General features: G+C 36.8%; 1 protein-coding gene across 3 annotated transcripts in view; it reads right to left on the bottom strand.

Annotated features, from left to right (window-relative positions):
• Window positions 1-23,482, bottom strand: part of CWC27 (CWC27 spliceosome associated cyclophilin) — a 119,618-nt gene that overhangs the window by 91,602 nt on the left and 4,534 nt on the right. For all 3 annotated transcript variants that reach the window (XR_008233890.1, XR_008233891.1, XM_052779101.1), the window contains exons 5-10: window positions 22,834-22,932; window positions 22,549-22,652; window positions 21,406-21,475; window positions 17,630-17,709; window positions 13,085-13,118; window positions 8,988-9,163 (exon numbers count right to left, since the gene is read on the bottom strand). Coding sequence is in view for 1 of the 3 variants with exons in the window: in XM_052779101.1 (XP_052635061.1) it covers window positions 8,988-9,163; window positions 13,085-13,118; window positions 17,630-17,709; window positions 21,406-21,475; window positions 22,549-22,652; window positions 22,834-22,932 (563 nt within the window). In the remaining 2 variants the exon portion in view is untranslated. The remainder of the gene's footprint in view (window positions 1-8,987; window positions 9,164-13,084; window positions 13,119-17,629; window positions 17,710-21,405; window positions 21,476-22,548; window positions 22,653-22,833; window positions 22,933-23,482) is intronic.

Consider the following 23,482-nt stretch of genomic DNA (forward strand, 5'->3'; position numbering starts at 1 on the left):
TGCAGTGTGCTGTGGGCAGACAGTCATGCACACTTTCCACAGCACTAAAACTTGCTTAAAAGTCTCATCTTTGAAAGCTTACTTCTGGCTCTGGCTTTGTAGCTGACTTTTTAAAATTTGATTTACTGGGATTGTGTAAGGGATCTATTTTACAAGGAATTCCATTAGCAACTGTAACACTCTAATTGCAGAAAAAATGGCAAAAAAGTGGCCAAGGGGACAGGAAAGGAAGGCGATAATGTCCTGAGACAGCCTTATGAAAAAAAAAAAAAGTTACTTAACCCCAAGGGTAAGGACTTTTCCTGTCATTTTAGCCAAAATATTCCTTCTCCTTTATCCTTCATACCATACAATGATTGTCAAATTCCAGACCAAAGGAATTTCAGTGGTTCTCAGGCTTATTTCTATGAACCTTTACTTACATTAATAGTTTCACTGGAATCATTGAGTCATGTAAACACTTCCAGAAGTGAGCAATTTCCATATGACTGTGAATAAATGGCAATTTATAAATTAGCACTTTGGTTTCAAATCCATATTGAATTTATATGCCATGATAAGTCACTCAAAGCATACAAAACACACAAAAATTAATGTGGAAGCCTACCAAAACAAATATCTGACGTGTAGGTAGGTATGACTGTAAGATATTATATGGCCTGTGGGTGAGTCGGTGTATGCTATCATTACAAAGTTAAGATATCAATACCAAAACAAAAGATTCAGAAACGATTTCCCTTCTTTCAGACACTCTTGCTTACACCAACACCATTCACACTGTTTTTTGATATCTAGACAATGAATTCCCACCAATATGTGTCTGTGCTTTTTCTCAACACCACAGGTGAAAAAAAAAAAAGTTTTCCCTTTTCTATCAGGGAGCTCCAGCTCACACACATCTGCTTACCATAGCTCTGGCAATAAAGCACAACAGACATGTTCTCTCAGGTAACACAGACTTAAAATTATTTAGGATTCAAGAGAGTTCTACCTGCAAACCACAGGAGGCACGCATAAATCAGAACCATTACAATGCATTTTCAGTGTCAGCTAGGTATTATGCTGTATAATAATATTTCATAAACCATTATTTTGTCTACTTAATTTCTGCCATAATCTCTAAACTCTTCAAAGGTAGTGCCCCACTTAAAGCATGTCACAACTCACAGTTTGAGCTGAGTTTGGCATATTTGTGGCAAGGACTGTATGTAGAAGCACCAGCACTTAGAGAGTAAAACCAGGAAAATGTGTTGATCGTGACGTGTGGCAGCAGCTTTCTGTATTCTTATGCTGTAAAGTCAATTCATAATTAATGGAATAACTTAGTCCCTCCCTCACAGCTAATACTCCAAAATCTTTACCTCTTTTTTCAGGCTGAGTCTTGTCCAGATTCCTGCAAAGTGCTCCTCTAGTGAAAGAACACTGTCCTCACATACACTGAAAATATTTAGGTAGTTACTACCTGCATAATATAGAAATTCTCTCTCTCACATCCTTGCCAGGCCTTCGCAGCCAAGTTCACATGCTTGAATTAGTACCTTCTCAAGAAATCATATGATGAACAAGCAAAATTGTCTAATTCAGCTAGTGTTCATGATGTACTGTATCTAAGGCAAATGACTAACCTAATGAAATTCTGCTTGGACACAGGTCGATCAAGATACAGGAAAACAGGAAGACTAAAATATTGCCATACTGCTCTGTATGTATATCAGCAGATTTCATATTCCTAGTACTTTCCATCAGAGAGGTACTGCTTCTCCAAAGAGCTTTTCAAATAACATTTCAAGCTAAGAGTGAAAGAGCAGAAATAGAAATCCAAATCTATTAACTACTGAAAAACAACCAGTAGAATATTTAGAACAGTCCTAAGTATGTTCAGTGTAACAAAAGCCACTAAAGGTTAGGATTTAAGAGAACTTTTTGCTATTCTGCACTGAAACAGGACTAGTAGGAAAGATTTGCTGCTTACACGCTCCCTTGAAATTCAGCATTATATGATCTTTTGCACTTTTCCAGAAATATTGGTTAGCATTTTATGGATTATGAAATAGGTGCTGCATCCTACTTGAAAAAAAGTGGTGGGGCAGTTTTGAAGAGCAAAATAACTTCCTTGGGAAGTTTTCCAAACAATAATTTCAGACCTTTCTGTCAGCATATTATGGGATAAAACTGCATAAAAGGAGGTGAGATTACAGAAGATAACACATAAATTCTTTGACCTCTATATGCAAAAATTTCAGTATATAGGATTCTCCCATAACACTTTTCAGTCTCTTGCAAGTCACAAGAGCTATGAGGTCAAGAATATATAGGTAGCCTCTCAGTATCTAGCTTCCACTCTAATATTATATATTAAAATATTTTATATATTAAACTATATTTGAATATACAACATATAGTACTCTAACAGATGGAGCTCTGGGAATGCTGATGGTAAACTCTAGCTAAGTACCCAGCAAAATTTCCAAAATGTTATGGTGATTACACTACCCGTAAAAATCAGAACTCAGAGGGCAGGGTGATGAATGCTAGAGACTACTCAGTGGAAGTTTTATGTTTAATGTAGCTTTGCAAAGTACAGCATAGAATATCTTAATACAAGGAAAACCTGAAGAACAAATTAGTATTCAGAAGGAAAGTTGGGGTTTTTTTGGTCATAAAATACTTTCTCCCCCTGCCACAAGACTACAGATCTCTAGTTACCATCCTATTGAAATACAAGCTATATAGAGCACAATGAAGTCAAACAAAAAGTGTTGTAACTCTATAGCTGCCTTTTTATAGCAGCATATTACACAGATAGATACCTAACTTTGTCATGTGTTATATAATCATCATTATCCACTCTGCTTTCAAATCAAGACAATGTACTTCGAATATACTCCTGTACCTAGCAAAGTAGAGATAGAAAAAAGTCTACTTTCATGTCACTACTCACTTAGCAATTGCTCTATTTCAGTACATGATTAAATAGCTACTTTTGCATAAAACTGGAATTTCTCAGTTTAATCTACTAAATTGTTTAAAATAGGTTTGGACACACTTTACTGTGGAGCACAAAATGGCTCACTTCAAGGAAGTTAAAATGAAACAACATAAGCTGGTTTGCTGGTTTATAACTATCGATGGTTCCTAGTTTACCCATACAAATGGAACACAATCACAGAGTGAACATGTCTTTTTTGAAGTACAGAATGAATGATTTTGAATAAAATAAAAGTATTTACAATTAAGCTTCCACTGTTGGATGAAACACAAGCATTAATCTTAACACGTGTAAATATGTAAGAATTCAAAAGTTCTAAGAAAATGAAATTCAAAATGTAGGCAGCATAGTAACAAAGATTTCAAGGTACCATAGTATGAAAAAAAACAAGAGCAGGAAAGACTGCAAATGTTAAGGCAATCTCATGCAATAATCTTTGTAGCAGTATAGTATATCTAGTGATAGATTTTAATCTCTGTTTGGTTCCACTTGACAGTTTGTTTGTGGTTGTTTTTTTTTTTCCTTTTATTCTTTTAACACCTAACAGATGTTTTCCATTATTCTAAAACGTGGCACTTTATGGACTTCAGCAAAGACTTGTGGAACCAAAGTTAAGAGGTCACGATAAAAGGGCAATAGGTTTGTCTCTATTATAATGAGCTGCGGCTAAAGCTGTTAGTTTTATTACATATCCAAAATGAAAACTAATCAGTTTACTTGTGTTCATCTCAACAGTTGAATGAATTTTACATTAATTTCATTGGCAACGTCTCTTTTTTAAAAAAATCTGGTACTGGATTACATATACACAAAAAAGTACTTCAGTCAAGCTAGAATCCAATAAAACTTTCCCACGGAAAAAGCATACTAGTCAAAACCAAAAAGGTTTCAGAGTTGCGTATCGATTCTGACATAATGCTATCAGAGAGTTTCTTAGAATTCAACATGAGTTCCTGACTGGTTGCTAACTTGGCTAATTCTAGAGTCAACGCAAATGACCCCTCTTATTATATGAAATCAGGGAAAATCTTGCTTCCTAGTACTTTCAAGTAAGGAAGCCCTTAAAAAAAAAATCAGCAACACAAAACAAGCTAAAAGAACATCTTCATTAAGTAAGAGTTAGGTTACAAAGTTATTGCTTAAAATAGTTGCCAATGAGACGTTAACTACTGACAGGAAATATCTCTTCACTTCAGGGAACTCTGTACTAAATCTACTACTAGTGAATCACACAAACTGCGACAGTAGCAAATTCTGCTACCAGGATTGCTGGGCAACTTGGGCTTGCTAAATAAAAAAAAAGCCAAGGACAACTAATTGCCAAAATTTAGGAAGTAAAAAACAGAATAAGTGTACAAAACGGGAAACTAGTTCTTGGAGAGTGATGACTGAAAACAATCTGGAAAGCCCTAGCAAGATAAGCAATCTCAATGGAATATTGGTAAGAAGAGTTGATGTGGGCACTGTGTGAATGAACAGGGAGGTGGCAGTAAGAAAAAAAGTTGCTCTCTGTATATAGCACTAGTAAGGCTAGCAAGAGATTACTGATCAAAGTTCTTTAAGGAATGTTGCAAAATTGGAGAAGGAACAAAAAAAGCCATAAAGTGATTTGAGGACTGGAAAAAATGTCTTAGTGTGAAACACTGAAAGAACTCAATGGGTACAGTTTATCAAAAAGATGAAAAGGACTCAATTAGAATTTAAGTAGTTGAAGTAAGAGAAAATACAGCATACTGCAGTGTGCTGCAGACCAAAGTGGGGCTAACTGGATCATCCCTATGATGATTGCTTTTCTTGAAAATGGGTGCGACATCTCCAACATCCTCCAGTGAGAGGATTTCCACAGTGTTTCAAAGATTACAGACAGCAGCCTTCAATGACATCAGCCACCTTGCAATGAAGATATATTATAGACAGCAGACTTATGAGACATCAGTCTCAGGCCCCTTGAATGCATTCCACAGATGCACAGAAATGTAACTGTTATAAATAACAAAAAAGTTACAGATTTTCAACTATTACAAGAATGACAAGCATTCTTCCACTGTAGAATGATGTGAGTCTCCAAAATTATTTTTCTTTCTTTTCATTTTAATGCCTGCATTATAAGCACAAGGTAACACGTGAACAGTAAATGCATTTAGAACAAAATATTCTACCATATATTATTATTAATTTATGAACAAAAAATATCCAATTCTTCATTTACAACAGTTGCAGATTTACAAAGAGAACAAGAAGTTTTGATTTAAAGGTCTTTTAAAAGACTCCCATGAGATCACACATAAAATTACCTTTGGCTGTTCTACATCACAGCACTCTGACAGCACTTTAGGAAAGCAATCTTGCACGCTCAGTGTGTCAATGTTTATTCAGATGCTAAGAAAATGTTATGGCATCTTAACTATATGCAATTTTTACTGCATGGTCTGAAATGGACTTAGCATGAACTTGAGCATGTCTGCCTAGCATTATTAACTATTTTTATCACTATTGTGCCTAAATGACAAAATGACAGTGTGGATGCAAGTCATTTGACCAAGTGCAGATATCTGTCAGTAAACTAGTTATTTCATCTTGCCTTCTAACAAATGGAGAAAAAGAAGTCAGAGGAATTACACCTTAAAAAGTGTTATAGACTCCTGCTTTGAGGATGAAGCAAGTAATTTCTTATATATACACACGGTAGATGTCTAAAGCTTCATGAGATGATTTATTTAACCCATGATAAGCAACATGCATGTAAGAAAAACTAGGAGTGCAAAGGAGTGGCAATATAGCCACTATTAATTACAACAGTAGTAACTACTACTATTACTATTCATCTCCTTATGGTAGTCAGCGATGGCTTATAAACCAAAAGAAATGTGATTTATTTAGCTCAACTGCAATTCATAGGATTATCAGGAGAAAAATATACAACAGAAAATACAAACATAGAGTTAAATTCAAGTGATGCTAACTACACTCAAAAGAAAAGTCAGCTTTTCCTCCTCAGTAGTTAGGCTATTCTAGACACCTATTTCATATTTCTATTTAATAGCCCATCCATTATAAGGACGCAACTGAAACTGTTGACTGTACCGTCAACTGTACGCTACTTGCACACTGCTTGTCTTGCAACCAAGGAGCAGTGAAGATTTTTAAAAGCTGGTAACCAGTAACGTGTAGCACCCGAGCTCCATCTACAGGATGAAAACAAATGTAAAAACAGTACTTTCAATTACCAAACTAGGACTGTTTACTCTGAAGCCTTCAGATAATCAACCCAAACCACTGCCATTTTACAAACTCGATGTAATGCTGATAGATTTGATTACTATTGCAGTGATGGCAAACACTTCTTCTATCTGTATACACTCCTTCATGTAAACAGCTGTTCTATACTTTGAAGTTTAGGTTTAAGCCTTCTAATAAAAAACAACAGACTTGTGGAATATCTCTAACAACTTGCCAGAATGAGTGGGAAATTCTTTTTCCCAAGGTTTCCTGTCTAATACACAATTGGAAAGTGTCTCAAATTATTTTTTAAAACATACACAAAAGGTTCAAATGCATACTGAAATGACTAAAACTAACTTCAGTATTTCAGCACTCCAAGTATGTTTGCATTTAGAAGTGGTATCGGATCTGAGTACCATGAATTTGAGAAGATGTCTATTGTTTCCATATTGTTTCTCTGAAATGGATGTGCAAACTTCTGACTTCACAAATGGATTGGTATTAAAAGAAAGAGGACTGATACAAATGAACACAGATTTGTAGAAAAAGCAATTCATGTTAAAAGACAGTACTCTGAAAAAATACTTTTAGAAGTTCAATTATTCTATTAGCACATTGAAATATCTGATGAGATTAACAATTCTGACAGAAATAAAATGTTTCTTGGCCCTCTGATATGTTAGTAGACATTACCCTTCAAGCTATGTATGGTGGATCCAACTTTTTGTTTGGTATTTGCACCTCCCACATCTCTGTCTGCTCTGATCCACACACACTTGGACTCCAGTGGGTGATGAAGTCCCATGAGAATATTATCAATCTTCTCCAGTACACTTACAAAAAAAAAATCATTATTCCAGACAATGAAACTTGATGATGTTTATCTTACTATCTCATCAGACCTCAAAGTTACTAACACCGTATTTATAACAAACAATACCCACGCCCTTGATTTTCACGCCAGAGAATGCCAGACAATTATTTGTAAAACGGTAAGTCTAGAAATTGCTGTTACTTGTACTAAGCAGTGTCTCCCAAGCCTAAGGCTCCCAACTGCTAAAAATGCATCCGATAAAACCCTCTTTTGAGTTAAGATAACCTATTTGGCAGTAAGATGACTGCTACTGCCCTGAAAGAGTGCAATAACCACAAACACAGCACATTGACCATCCATATGCAGAACCAGCAGCTTATAGAATGCCTACACAAATGTCTCTGAAAATGTGATAAAATGTCATGCAAGCTTGGGCATAGACTATCTCCTTCCCAAGTATATGGTCTAGCTTTGTGTTCCCTTAATGCTACCTTAAGCAAATTTATTTCTAGCAGCCATCCCTGTAAAACCCAGCAGACAGTTAAACAGATTGGTAGACAGTTTGTGGACAGATAGGTAGGTAATAAGTACATACAGAATCCAACATCTTTTGCTATTCTAAAGATGTTATTTGGCTGCCATGTACTTAAAGGTACTTTTTCAGAAAAACCTTTTCTCGGCGAACTTTTAAATTTCTGAATCCTTTCCTCTACTGCCCGATACATCGATCTACCACTACTGTATTTGTCCAATCTCCATTATCAAGAACAGTTCATTGACCCGAGAAGCTTATACTTATTCTGTGTTGGGGAATATTATGGGTAATACTGCAAACATTAGTAGGGTGCAGGATTAATCAATCACTGATGGCAGAGTACTGAAAACCAGGCACTACTTCTTTCTGCAGTCAGGAAATCACTTCAGTAGAATGTTTCTGCAAGATCTGACAGATGAAGTACAAAATCTAAATTACTTTTTTGATGCTTCCTCCTCCTACCCCCCGTAAGTTTCACTGAATAAGTAAATTTTCATATTGAACTATAAAACTGTGAAGACTTCATTGTTCATTAACTTCTGGAGCCCATGTTTATTGAAATACTGGACAATAATTCCTAGTAAGTTTGCCATCAGGTCCACTACATATCACTTACATATATGACAAATGTTTTTATGCAATATAAATGTCTTCAGGCAGAAATTCCCAAGCCAGCTCTGGAAGAAAGACTGCCAAGACACAAGGTTACTCACAAATGAGTAACAAATTAACTCATTGAAAATTCAGCACTAATCAGTAGAGATGTTCATGAAGGCTGGCACAACTATATTACATGACTGAAACCTACGTTTTATGTCTGTAAAGCACTGAATACTGCTACAGAAACATAATAATTTGTCTAGAGCTAGTTTAATAATTTGAATACAGTGTTACGCTACTAAATACAGACATATTCCAACTCTCTGAGGTATCAGTTGCAGTGTTGAAAAACTGGTACACTACAAGAATGACTACGCTGTTAAACCAGACTTCAATGGATGACTAGGAAGCCTTTACTTCCTGTAATTCTCAGTGTTGGATGACCACCATGTGTTATCACAGACAAAGAAGCTACAAAACTCAATCTTACAACTGTGTAGAAAGACGAAGTAAAGCATGATAAATACATATAAATACTCTTCATTTATAATTCACAGGGAAAAATAAAACTCCCATACAAGGTATCAATAACTGCTCAACATAACAAAATGTAACTTAACTGTTTGGCTCAAACTGCAAAATGAAACTAAGAAATGAGAAAGCAATAGGCAATTTCATCTTCCACAGTTGGAGGCAGGCAGGGGGGAATAATTTTAATGTAATACTAACATAGGAATGTAACTGCAAAACTGGAATTGAGTAGAAAACCTAACTATAAACAAGCTAAAGGAAATTAAAAGAAAAAAAAAAAAAGGCACAATACTTACCTGCGACTAGTTGTTTTCTTTCCTGTTTTAGTTTCTTCCTCTTGAAGTTGCTGTTTAGCATTTTCATTTGTATCATTTTTCAACTTCTTGGCAATGCGTTCTTTTATTTGAAATCTCTCATTGCTAGCAGCTTCACCTTCTACACTATCAGCATCTTCATCATGTTCTTCTTCCTCCTTTATTGATTTAAAATGATAAAACTTCTCCTTTAGCTTTTTTTTTTACTACAGAATGTTGAATATGGAAAGGTTTTCTTACAAAGATAAACCCTTACAAAAAAAAAAAAGAAAAATACTTCATTTCAAAGTAAACTTTTCAAACAAATATCTCCTCATTTGCTACAGAGGGAATAAAAAATTAGAAATATGATCATTTTTGTACTGTTTAAAAAAATAACAGTCTATTCTAGATTGTAAACCCTTACAGGTCTGCACAAGGCCTCACAGCAATGTGGTATTAGTCTGGTCACTGTTCATGAATCCAAAATTTCATCAAGGCAATACATTAAACATTTCCTTCATTTTCCACTAAAAGAAAAACAAAACTTATTAAAAACTTCCTGCCACAGGGCTGTACCACAGTCATGATGAGATGGAAGAGGTTTGCTCATCAGTACCCATGACAGAATTTACAAATACCACATTAATCAGAAGAGGCTGTGAAAACCTGTGGAATCAATCATCCCAACTTGCTACAGAGGTACTATGTTTCCAGGCCTAGCAGAGGAAGCCAAAAGAGGATAAACCATCTTGGTTCAGAGACATTTGGAGGGAGAAATAAGTCATTCCTCTCAGCAATGAAGAAGAAGCCTGACTAGACCAAGGGATCTAAGTTTGACTACCTCCTTCTGTGAAGAAGGAAGCCTGCATGAATCTTAATGGAAGGATGCCAGCTCAAAGACTATATGGCACACCTTTTCATATTTATTTTGCAGTGATGCTAAGTAGCTAAAGATAAAGCATAAGATGCTACATGATTGTAATTTTAACCACACAGAGAGGAAGGAGAGACTTAGAAATGGTATTCCAGAGGACTGTACTGTATCCAGAAGACTGCCAGGATGTCAGCACTTGGAGAGGAACATTCTAAAGACAATATACATGTCCTGGCTGTGACTGACAGGTAAGAGGAAGAGGAGCATGAAGACTATGTCCATAAACATGGAGGGGGAGAGGGGAGAAAAATAAAAGCAGCAAGAAGCACAATTTTGGGAACAGAAAAGAAAAATCAAGAGCTGGATTTCAGATGTTGTATTTGATTCACTGTTTAGGAATGTTGAGACTACCCTGCCTAGATTTTAGATTTACACAAGAGAAGACCAGTCAGAAATAAAAAACAAAATCTGTGAATATTCAGCACTGTAAAATAGCTGAGTACTTTGTCAATGAAATAACTGAAAGGTTGTTGTGCAGGTTTTGTCTGTTCTTTTTAAATAGGGGAAAGAGAAAAGTGGAACAGTATCAGCATTTCACTTAATTTCCCAGAAAGTTACTTGACCGAGATAAGGAAACTTTCTGAAGGATTTGCTTACTTGGTAAATTATCAGGGAGATGGGATGACAACTGACCTCGATGGCAGGGGGCAGAATCCAGAAAAAGAACGTGACAGGACTGTGCTCGAGGTCTTTAACAGTCAAGGATAAAGACAGACTCCTGGTGGAGATTTGGCTAGGGCTTAGGTAAGAGCATTTCACTCAAACACAGAGAGGTGGATAGGAGAATTTCTAGAATAAAAATGGACAACTCTAGATAAATCACAATTGCTTAGTAAGCTAATTAAAAATTACAGAAATCTGAGTAACAGGAAGGGGGGTTCCATGGATGGTATTTTAAAATGGGAGTGAAAAAATGGTTCAACTTGTCCAACTCAGCTGAATCCTCTACTTCCCAAACCTTCCATTCCCCTCACTCTGCACAGGATTTCACCAGTTTTCTTCTAGAAAAACACTGACAAAACAGGATATAAGCTTCCTCCTCAACCCCTTCCCTCCTGCAACTCTACTCTTTTCTCCTGCCCAGTCTTCTCCTTCAGTCCCTCCTGTTTCATTAACACCATCTGACCTTGTATCTTTTAAACTCTCGTTTTTCTAAAGTCTCATTACCAATTAAAAGATTTAACACATTTCCACCCAGAGCAGGCTACATGACAACTCAAGAGGGAAGCAGATGTTCAGTTGGATGACGGTGTTCCCCTAGTGACACAGAAATGCAAAAATGCCTGCCTGGAAGCTGTACTAGTTTTTGTTGTTAGCTGGGTGGAGCTGCCCTATTCTTCTCTTTGCTCTGGAAATAAAAATGTAATGACAAATTTTGTGTCAGAATGACTAATGGCTACTATATGTAATACGATTTAGCCATCTGAGAAGATTATTGAATTGGGTGGTGGATATCAAGGTTTATCTATCCCTAGTACTACACGAAACTGTTCAGTAACTAACTGAAAAACAGGGAGAGAAAAACAAGTTGTGCAGAAAGGGGAAATGGAGAAATGTCACTGGTGGGAAAAAAAAATTTCAGTCTTGTGAACACATTTCATATAACATTTTCATTAATGACTTAGGCACAAAAAGGCGTTTAACAAACAGCAATGAGGTATTGTTAACACAAAGGATGACTCTCAAAGCATGAAATCTATGACCTTGAGAACTGCAGTAAGAGAAACAGGATGATATTTAATAGCATGAACAGCAACATCAGACACTGAGGGAATAACAACAAGAGTTTCTCTTACACACTAGGGACTTGTTATTTGGGGGAGGTAGGGAGATTTGGAAGAATTATTTGCTCATAGGATGGCTATAAAACTACTGACGTATTGCAGCCGTGTAAATGCGAAAGTGATCCTGTGATGTAACTGAAATAAATCCAAGAGAGATGATAAAATACTAGCACCACTTTACAAGGCCCAGGTAACTTCCTGAAATGCTAGATTCTAGGTAATATCTTTCCATGAAATGAAATCTAAGGAGAGCACCTGCAGGAGGAAAAAAAGCCCTCCGATTTCCTACTTCATTACATTATTATAACAGCATTCATAGTAACTAGGCTGAAAAATAAAAATTTAAATAAATATACCTAACATGTCCCTGTTCTATAGTCCCTGAACCCAGTTCACTTAACAACGGGCTATTTGAACATCTGAAGAATTATTAAATACCATTTTCAGAACCCTTTTAACACTTAAATGCTTCTGCACAGCATAAATTACAAAGGAGAAGAGTCCAAGAACATGAACTTATACTATGCTTTGTGGAAAAAACAACAGGAAACAGGGTGGAAGCATAATTTTCTTTTTTTTAGGCACAGGAATGGCATAGATTGTGTCTTTCCTTTACTTCCACAGTGCATCAACTAACCACGCAGTACCTGTGCACAGTAGATAGATATGGAAAACAGTACTTTTCAGGATTCACTTTGAGGAATGGGAGATTACACTCCTAGTTAAATATTACACCCTTGTCTCAACAGCAACTCAGAGGGGTACCCCCATGACCTATGGCTGGAGGCAAAGACTTACTTCAGCTAGCAACCTTACTCTGCACCATATATAACAATCTCCTTGTAATTAAAATAGCATCCATGTTTGGTTGAATTTTATTGCTTGGTTATTCGGATTTTCTGTCATTTATAGGTGTCAGTCTTCATGAATACAATTTAACTGATAAATGTTCACCGGAATTTTGTTTCCTTGAATAAATCTTTCCAACAGGACTCTCAATCATATGCAGATTTCCACTCAGACATTGGAGTTATACCATTATTTATGACAAACTTAAATTTTTAGCAGCAATTTCCAGGCTTTTATTAATGGTTTGTCACTCTGTGGTACATAACCTCCCATATACCTAATCTGCTGACCGAAATATCTGGTAAGCAGTTTTTATAAAATGCAGTAGGTAGTATGCAGCAGTAACTCCACCCTACTGTGAATGTTCACAATGGCCAAATCTTAGAGCTCTGAAAGCGCATCCAGCCTTTTTCTGGAAATCTGACTTGAGCTAGTTTTCAAAAACCTCTAAAGTAGCATTTGCTCCCCTAAGAAAATCTGACTTATACACAGTAAAACCCAGAGACTTACTTGTAAAAAAAGTTACTTACCTCACTCAAATCCCTTTCTTCACTTGCTGCTTCACTAAAAGAAGAAAAATAATCATAACTACTTTGAAGTACCAGAAGACATTTAAAATACTGTTTAAAAAACCTAGGTCTTAAATAAAAAAATTTCTTTGGTTAGCTACTTGAAATTTTAGTCAACCTAGTCATTTATATCATACTCACATTCATCTTAAAAGTATCAATTAATAGTATTTTCTATCATTTGACTGTCATAATCCTTTCTAATTAGAAATGTTTAAAAACACAGGATAAAACCACACACTTTCATACAATGGATAAATTCTAATCATATCTTGAACTATCCAGACAAAACACTAATGTATTGTGGTGGTGCACCTCCTTCCCTTTCTGGGCCCATCTATGAATTCAGGGAGTCTCGCTAGGCCTTAGCATAAGTGTAATGAGTTGGGCAGTTAAGCATCCCCTGAACGTACCAGAACTCTTGCAAGGAGCTGCACTGACTGTACCAAGGACTCCTGTTGCCTGGCAGAGGCTGGGGACAGGAGTAGGCATTATTCGTCATTTCCTGACAACCTTGGAACATTATCTCAGTCCTCTCCTGACAGCCTTGGAACATCCCGTCTCTAAATCTTAAGTCATTCTCTGACAGCCTTGAAGCCTTCCTTATCTGAATTGTAGCTCATATGAAAAGGTACCAGTGCTACTGGAATCCCAGTAATTCGCTGATGACTAAAGCCAATCATCTCACAAACCTATAAACAGCAGTACTAAGTGAGACCCTCTGAGCTCTCCTGGACCACAGCGGGCTGCGACCAGCATCTCCCTCTGAGTGGGATGCCTCTCAGAGCTCACAAACTCTTCAGTTTGCAAAATCGGAGGTCTGTCGCCAAAAGCTGACAGGACTTGGGTTAATACCCTTCACTCCTTGAGGCTCGACCCTTTGCCTGTTGAGAAAGATGCCAAAGCATGTGACATGAATATTTTCACTGAACTCAAGGAAAATTTTTAACAGGTATACCTCTTTTAGTTTCTTATGCATATCTCTTAGTGTCTTTGTGCATGTGTGCGTGTACCAACCTGAATACTCTATAGCAGGTAGATTAACCTATACTTAAGTCACTGCCATGAATTTTATTAAACTGTGAATGAATCTCAGGCTGCTATTATACTCATAATCCCTTTAGACATAAACTGCTGCCCAAGTCTGGGACTAGGAGTTGATGCAGCTGCACCTAGACTCCAACAGGAGTTTAGAAAGCAAGGTGGTCTTCCCTGAACCTTGTGACTCAACAGGAGGGTCTCCCCTACCTTTTTACACTCCTGAGCTCTATACAAATCACAAGGAATCAAATCTAACTTGATCTTCCTTTGTATGTTTCTCTTTTACCCTATTGTGTCTTTGGTCTCTGAATACATAATCTTAGTTTGATTCTAACTTAATTTTCCTTTATGCGTTTCATCCATGTGTTAAGTAATGGGGTGAACCTTGCCATTGAATTCTGTGAAGTCACGCTTTTATAAATTCCTATTAAATCATTTTTGCTAATACCCTTGAAGGTGATTCTTTAGGCAGTCCAAACCACTCCATTTCGCGACATGTATACAGTTAAAAGAAAAAAAATGAACAAAACTCACTTAAGATGGACATCTTTGATCTCATATATCAAACAATTTCTAGCTTTTCATTGCAAATAGTGTATATTTTGCAAAGCCTTCTTTATATAGGCATGTCCAACATGCACTATACTGATAACTAAGATTAACACAAAAATTTTCAGTTGTTATACAGCTACAGTTTAGTGTATTAAAAAAATCAATCTATTTGACTATACTAAGGCTAACATATCCACTGTTAATTGTCACTAACTAATATTAAAGACCCTTGAAAATTTTTACATCCCACAATCTAAAAAAGAAGTTATGTTAGAGAAACAAAGCAAGGAATATTAAAGGAGTTCCCAAAGTCAAGGCTTTGAGGTGTGCTCTAAGCCATCAGTAAGTAATCAAGGTCATCAAAGAGACCATAAATTTGTCGGAATCAACAACATTAATTTAGTTTAAAAAATTAATCCAGAAAACTCCCTGTGGAAGTATTCCTTAATAGAAGATTATAATTACAACAAACACATCTATAAGTATTAAAGAAAATATTCAGAATGCATCCAGGTCTCTAATTCTGATGCCAGTCCTGAACAAGTAGAAGCCAGAGTAAGAGGTAAAATGACCTACCTGGGATTTTGACATGGCTATAAAGGGAACTGCCTTACCAACATCTGGGAGTGTTTTGAAGGGGCTACATGTGGTCGTGGATGATCTCTCTGATATATTTGGAGTCACATAGAATCTCTAACCAAAGGTTTTTAAGGAAACTAAGTAGTCCTGGGGTGATGGGAAAGTCCATGCAGGAATGAATAGATGGTTAAAAGACAGGAAACAAAAGTTAGAAGCAAACAATCACTTCTCGCAATGGAGGAAGATCACTAGTGTATATCCACAGTAGTCTGTGTTGGGGCTTAAGCTGTTCAGTGAGCTCAGTAACAAAGCAGGCGAAGAGCCAGGTCACCGAGTTTTTTGATACTGCTGTTACTCAGGATACTAAAGCCAAGAGCACATTGAAGAATTGCAGAAGGACCTGAATGATGAGACAATAAAATGATATATGCAATCTGAAGCAGATAAAGGAAAGCTATGCACATGAGGAAATAGTCCTACATACAGAACAAGGAGCTCTCAGCTGACCATCATTAATCATGATGCATCTCTCAGCAGTCTGTACTGGGACCAGTACTGTTTAGTATCTTTATCAATGACATGGACAGTGGGATTGAGTGTACCCTCTGCAAATTTGCAGATGACACCAAGCTGAGTGGTTCAGTCAACATGCCTGAGGGACAGAATGACATCCAGAGTCAGAGTGTCCTGGACAAGCTGGAGAAGTGGGCCCATGAGAACCTCAGATGGTTCAACAAGGCCAAGTGCAAGGTCCTGCACCTGGGTCAGGGCAACCCCCAGTACCAGTACAGGCTGGGGGATGAAAGGATTGAGAGCAGCCCTGCAGAGAAGGACTTGTGGGTACTGGTGGATGAAAAACTGGACATAAGCCAGCAATGTGCACTCGCAGCCCAGAAAGCCAACTGTATCCTGGGCTGCATCAAAAGAAGGGTGACCAGCAGGTCAACGGAAGTGATTCTGCCCCTCTACTCCACTTTGGTAAGACCCCACCTGGAGTACTGCGTCCAGCACTGGAGTCCTCAGTACAAGACAGACATGGACCTGCTGGAGCGGGTCCAGAGGAGGGCCACAAAAACGATCAGAGGGCTGGAACACCTCTCCTGTAAGGACAGGCTGAGACAGTAGGGGTTGTTCAGCCTGGACAAGAGAAGGCTCCAGGGAGACCTTATTGCGGCCTTTCAGTAATTAAAGAGGTCTTATAAGAAGGATGGGGACAGACTGTCTAGTAGGGCCTACAGCAATAGGACAAGGGGTAATGGTTTTAAACTAAAAGAGGGTAGATTCAGAGTAGATATGAGGAAGAAATTTTTTACAGTAAGGGTGGTGAAACACTGGAACAGGTTGCCCAGAGAGGTGGTAGATGCCCCATGCCTGGAAACACTCAAGGTCAGGTTGGACGGGGCTCTCAGCAATCTGAGCTAGCTGATATTTGTGCTCATTGCATGGGATGGACTAGATGACCTTTAAAGGTCCCTTCCAACCCAAACCATTCTATGATTCTATGGTAAGCAAATTCTTGTAGTTGATATATTGTCACGGAATTGTCTCAGCTCAATATTCAACAGTGGTTAAAAAAGCAAATCAGGTATTAAGTATTAAATAGAGAAGAAAACAGAGACCATCTTTATGAACGCTTACAGATTTATGATTCACCTCATTTTTAATATGTTGTTTAGATTGGGGGGGGTGGGGGGTGGAATAAAAGATATTTTAGAACAGAACCAGGGTTGGGAAAAGCAACAAGAATAACCACAGGTACAGAACAACTTCTCCATGAGGAAAAGTTAAGTATGCTTTAAAAGTTTAGGCTAGAAAAGAGATGGCTTAAGAAGGGATTGTAGTAAAGAGAGGTATAAAGGGACTGACTGCTCACTGTCTCTTCCAGTGAAAGAGTTAGAATTTATCAAATGATGCCAATGGCAGCCAGGTTCAGAACAAAAAGGGGAGGTACTTCTTCCTACAGCAGACAGGAGGGTGTGAATATAAACAATATTACAAGAGATTGAATAAGTACTTTGACAAGAGCTCTATTAAGGATTACTACACAGGTGAATCACATCAAACTCTGACAGTCCCCTGTGCTGAAAGTAGATGGAGGCTGAGAGACTACTCAGGCAAACATTATGCTTGCCCTGCTTTTATTCTTTGTTAGGCATCCACTGATGGCGAATGTTGGCGACAGCGTAGTGGGTTAGAGGAACATTTGGTCTTATCCAGCATTACCGTTCTTAATTTCTTAAAGAGTAACAGACGAACAATGAGTATACATGATACTAATCAGGTCTAACATCCTGAAAATAAATCTGCCCTGGAAATTAGAAATCACATATCAACCTTTTGACAGCAGGAACTGAGCTTAGATGTGGATCATCCTTCAGTAGATCATGACTACTTTTACTTTTTCCCTTCATGCTCTGTTAAAAAAAAAAAAAAAAAGAAAAAAGAAAAAAAAAGAAAAAAGGTATTATAAATTTCAGTGTTTAAGAGAACAGACAGTGAAAAAGGACATTGGTAAAAAAAAGATAATTTGTTTGTTGTTAGCTTTAGCCTAATCAGTAAGCATAAACACTTTTAACAGCAGAAGAACAGAGAAGGCGTTCCAGAAAGAGGAGCATCAAACTGACCTCATGGATTTAAAAAGTAGTTTTGCAATAGCAATGCACTTAATTTTAAAGGAAAGAGAAAAAAAAAAAAAGAAAAAAAAAAGAGATTGTTTAATCATCACAATCATTACACATCATAAGGGTACATAGTCTAGCATATATATACTTAAGTGTATGAAGACATAAGAACTTGACTTCCCAATAATGGCATATGACAACACAAACGAACTACCATATACAAAGCAGTACGATCAATTAGTAGAACACCAATTAGACCACTAGGGAAAAAAAGAAATTAACAATGTGCAATACAGCATGCAGGAATCATCTACTGAAGCAAGCAGTCAAATTAATCTAAGAACACATAAGATCTTCAGGTAGAAAGACTGCAGTAAGAAAGCATTCCCCATGCTAATCCAAAAAGTACACTTAAATTTCAGACTGAAATCAGACTGAAAATCTGTTACAGAAAGTCTGTATTGTGAGCTGAATGTCTCCATTTCAGCCGCATTTTATAATCCTTTCAGAAAGACAGTAGTTGTGTGGATAATAAAATCTTACTCATTCAAACACAACTTCGATTTTTTATTATGTAGAAAAAAAGACTAACACATTCAGCATGAAAAATCACTTCCTTCAACAAGTAATTTGTGCGTGTGTATGTGTTCAGAGTTAGATGAAACATTAAGACAAGTGCTTATCACCTTTGTAAACTACTCCGAATAAGTACATACAATTAAATGAGCAGTTTGGACACTAAAAGCTTCAGTTTAATCAACAAGCAGTGAGGGCCCCACTGTCAGGTCCCAGAGTGCACTAATAGTCTTAGTGGCCTTGAGGAGTTTTACCTGGAGCTCCTCTGCCCATGAGCACCATTTCAGCTCAGGCTGGAGAAAATCCACTCACTGCCTGAGCTATGTCAGAGGTGTACCTGTGTCTAACCACGTCTTCTGGATGGGCCTGTTGGACCCACACTGTAGACTTGTCTCCAGCTCTGTCTCCTGTCCCATCTCTTGCTCCTCCTGACTGGACCCTCTGGATGGGGACCTTGGTCTTGGTTATTGTGTACCGTGTCCAGGACCCTTTTACCAGCAATCAAGTCTGGCTGCTGTATCCAGACCCTGTGGCATTGTGCCCCTGTTGGCGAGTGTACTGCCTCTGCTGGAATCACTCCTGCCTCCTCACTCGTCTCCCTCATGCAGCCATTCTGCTCTTGCCATTCCTTGACATAAAATTCCCTAATCCTGTGATCTCTGCCTTCTATAACCTCCTGGGACACACAAATTTTCTTTCTAAGATTCCTACTCTCTATAATACAACCATTTAGAGACTCTCCTGATACAGAAGACACAATTTGCCCTGTAACATTTAAAAGACACCAATGGCCCTAATCCCTTGTTCAATCTCTTTTTGAAAGTATTTATACTTCTCACTTTAATCATGTTCTGTGGCATAAATGTTCACAACTTAAATTCCAAGAGGGAAAAACAGTTTTCTTTGTGTATTTATTTGCTCATTTATCTTTGTGTCTCAACTTCTGTATTGTAAGAAATAGGGAATAATCATTCTCACCTTTCCCTCCTTCTCTCCCTTTTTTTAAATTTTAAAGTTACCATGATCCATATCCCCAGTTATCCTTCTTGCCCTTCTTTGTACAGTCTCAGGAACTAGAGTCTGGTGATGCATTGCAGCAAACGCAAAATATATTCCCTCACTTAGACTAAGTGTAGTGCAGGCTGAAGAAGTCCAAAGTAGAAAATTGTTCATAATGGGGAAGATGGAGAAAAGACCTGGGGAGGCATTCCTAAATTTAGCACTTACTTCGTTAATATGATGTGACTAAGACAAGAATTTTTATTTTTCACATGTAAACACGAAACCATTAAATACCACAAAAATTTCACCCTGATGCATGGTGTTTTCATTTACTGTTAAGATAATTTTATCCTCAACCTCACTGCACTAAAAATTAATAGAAAATGTTCCCTTTTCCCAGATCTATTGGAGGATTCCTCAGTTACTTGCAGACTTTTCTCTCAACCTCAGTCCTTAAAAGTATATCCTTCTCACATTGAAACAAGCACGACTTACTGCATCTAGCAACTAAAAAAAGGTCACAGGAGGATTCTGAATTTGTAGATGTCAAAGAATCCCATTATTAACTTTGTCCTTCAATTTTTCTTATTGAAAAACAGAGAAGGAAAGTTGGTGTTGAAGTTCACATACTTCAATTTAAAATTATGTCCAGAACTATACAGATACTGATCTAGACCTATTAGAAACAAGCAATGAAGTTTGGAAAAAAAGGTTTCTTTCTGTTGTAAAGAATGAATAGAAATTCTTCATAAACTGTTGGTTATTTTCCCAATAGTCCAGAATTTAGTCAGGACAAATATGAGAATGAGAGTTTAACACTGAGTTGAAGACAGCATGACAACACTGAAACTGGGCTTGTCATGAAAGAGGTGTTCTACTTAGACAATTTTAAACTGAAAAGCAAGTATTTGGCATGAAAGGGAAGAACATCAAAGCAACTGAGTTAAATGCCAGACATATACCAAGAGCAGAACTGCAGATGAGCATGTTAAGGTAAACAAGCATAGTGAGTCTGACTGGTAAGATGAAACAAGAAAGAAAAATAGTTAAAAATACTGTTGCGATAGACCTCTACTATCATCCTGACTGATACCATCTCACTGTAATATTCATTATTTACTGTTGGTTTTTTGTACATTAACTAAATCCTGAGGACTAAGGACCATTTTTTCACTGATGTGATATAGGATTCAGCACCAAGTGGTGTGATCATTAACTGAAGCAGGTAGGTACCCAAACCGTACAAAGAAGTAAAAAAGCCTGGGGCTCTAAAGAAATAATTTGGGCAGCAGTAGAAATGAGAATGACAACTTGTTAAAGAAATTTTTAAACTAACCTTATTTAAGTGGCCAAGTCAGGTTAGGAAATGCAACTACCTATGCAACCCTAGTTCTATGAATGTGGAGAATTCACAACAGTCCAATATTTAATTATGATAATACACTATTTTCCCCACAATAACCCTGCTTCATTTTGCACACAGAATGGATGTACATAAGAAAATGGAGCTAAGAATGCACTGGCAACAAACAAGTTGATCTATTTCAAACCTCAAGTATTTTACCACCAGATCAAACTCTTATAATTAAGGAGGTGAAGAAGAATAAAATACCTATCATGTCCATGAATTTTAAACAGCAGACATAGATCTACACTATGAAATATGAAACTTTTAAGTTTATGGAAATCTAAAATGCGCAGTAACTGAAGGCACCTTCAAAGCGAGAAAAGTTAAAAACCTCTGGTTTTTTCAACACATTAAAATAGAATCATAAAAACAAGTAATTTCTAGAACTATTGTTCAAAGGTCAAAACATAAGGACAAGATCAAGAACTTTAAAGCTTTTCACAAACATGCAAAAAAGGTGATTTTAAGTTGAAAAGAAAAATGGGGATGGTTTGGTAGAGTACCTGACTAACTCTACTGACTTCCTCCTCTTCTTCTTCAGCTTCTTCCCCAAAGGAAAGCAGGTTAAAATTTCTTTAAGAGAGAAAACACATTGTCTACCAAAACTTTAAATACTGTCTTATTAACATTCCATAAACTGTAAACATATTACTTTCATACTGCATGTGATTTTTTTTAAAAACTTTTTGTCCTGCTAAATGTACCAATTTCAAACAACTACAACATGTTGTTTTGCAATAAACCATGAATATTTAGAGAAGCACGCTCTATTCTATTCCTGAGACAAAACAATCAGGATAGCTAAGCATCACTTGGAAAATAGTAAGACGGAAGTTCAGAAATTCTGCCTTGTTAGGACTTTCACAGACTGTGAAATGCTGACAGGTCTGAAAACAGAGCAGTTGCAATTTTTCAGGTTGGTTTTTTTTTTTTCCCAACAGAGCCACACTCAAGTAGCAAACAAAATTTGGAAGATATGATGGCTCAGAAAGGCATCAAACGCACACATTCACAGAATGTAATTAAAAGAAATTATGATCATTAATATTTTTCTTTTTTTTTTTTAATTAATTGTTTACAGTATGTTGGAACCAGTCAGTCACAACATGTATTTCTGTCCAGCAGAACTGGCAGCATACACACACTTCAGATCTCCTATTACTTCTCACTGCATGTTTATGACTATCAAATTTCATTCACAGTCCCATGTCAAAATGCCTGCCTTTTATGAAGTATTTTAGAGGGAGAGAAGTGGTAGCTGACATGTTCAAAAAAACTCAAACAACTGAGCTATGACCTAGTTACTAGTACATACTCACTTCAGTGTCATCCCCGTCACAAAGGAATGACTGCACATTCTTGACCACGGGAAAGGCTTAAGCTACCTTTTACCTTTCTTTTGCAAGAAACTATCAGCATGCATGAAACAGTTACAGCTCAGCTGAGGCACAGTAACCACTTCAGTCAGAGCAACTAGATTTCTATGATCTCTTCAGAAACGGGGAAGTACATTTTGCTAACATTAGGGAACATTCCTGTGTGCATTTTGGTAAAGTCTTGTATTTCAAAAGCAGAAATACAAAATTACCGAGCTGCAAATTAAAGGTGAAAGAAAATTAACCACCACTTAAGTTGCATATATTTACTTTGTGCCTTTTACTTTGGACTTCTTAGCTTCTTCTTCTGGCTTGTCCTTCTTCAGCTTTCTACTCGGTCTTGGAACAATGTCATCAAAAGGATTAAACAAAACCTGTTAAAAAAGTAGTATTTTAGACACATCTTTAGTAAGTATTATGTTATAATTAAATGATTCAATACTTTAAAACAATACATAAAAAGACATGCCAAGTTTTCATACTAGAACACAGTTTTCTGAACACTATGAACAAAAGAATTTTAAAATTTCAAATTCCAAAGCAGAACATACTTACCTCACTGCTTCTTATTTTGTGTGGACTGAGAGGTCTCTCTTCCTTGTCTACTTCTACTTCAGCCAGGCGCAACATGTTATATATTGTATCCCCTGTAACCTGTCAAATTTATAAAAAAGTTTTGAAAGTCCTTGCCTATAATTTAATTATTCCGTAAAATGCAAGGCAATTATTATGTAAAGAATTTTGAAAATACAAATGATACAGGAAATAGTGTAAGCATGTAAGACTTCTAAAAGACAGCAAGTACGATGCACAAAGGTTTGGTTTTTTTTAAATTTAACAGCAAAAGTTGAAAGAATACATATAGCTAAACCTGCATTGTTGAGAGTGTATGCAGGGGAAGATGTCAAATTCTTACTGTGAGCTGTGAAACAGGAAAATAAAAGACACTGTGAAATAAAAAACATTGTTGGTTTTTCTTTCAAGTAGATCATGAGAGTGGTAAATTCATCTCAGGTTTTTCATTTTCCTGATGCTTCTTGGGTAATTAGAATTTACAAACAGCATTTTCTAAAATGTCACTAGTATTACATGAGCTGATTAATAAGAGCCATAATAATATTAGTAAGGTTATTCAAAGGAAGCACGACATGAAAATATAATTTAGAAGAATAACAACAACAAAGTATATAATTATGGGAACAAC

Source organism: Harpia harpyja, chromosome Z, assembly GCF_026419915.1.
Source record: "Harpia harpyja isolate bHarHar1 chromosome Z, bHarHar1 primary haplotype, whole genome shotgun sequence".
Taxonomy (NCBI): Eukaryota; Metazoa; Chordata; class Aves; order Accipitriformes; family Accipitridae; genus Harpia; species Harpia harpyja.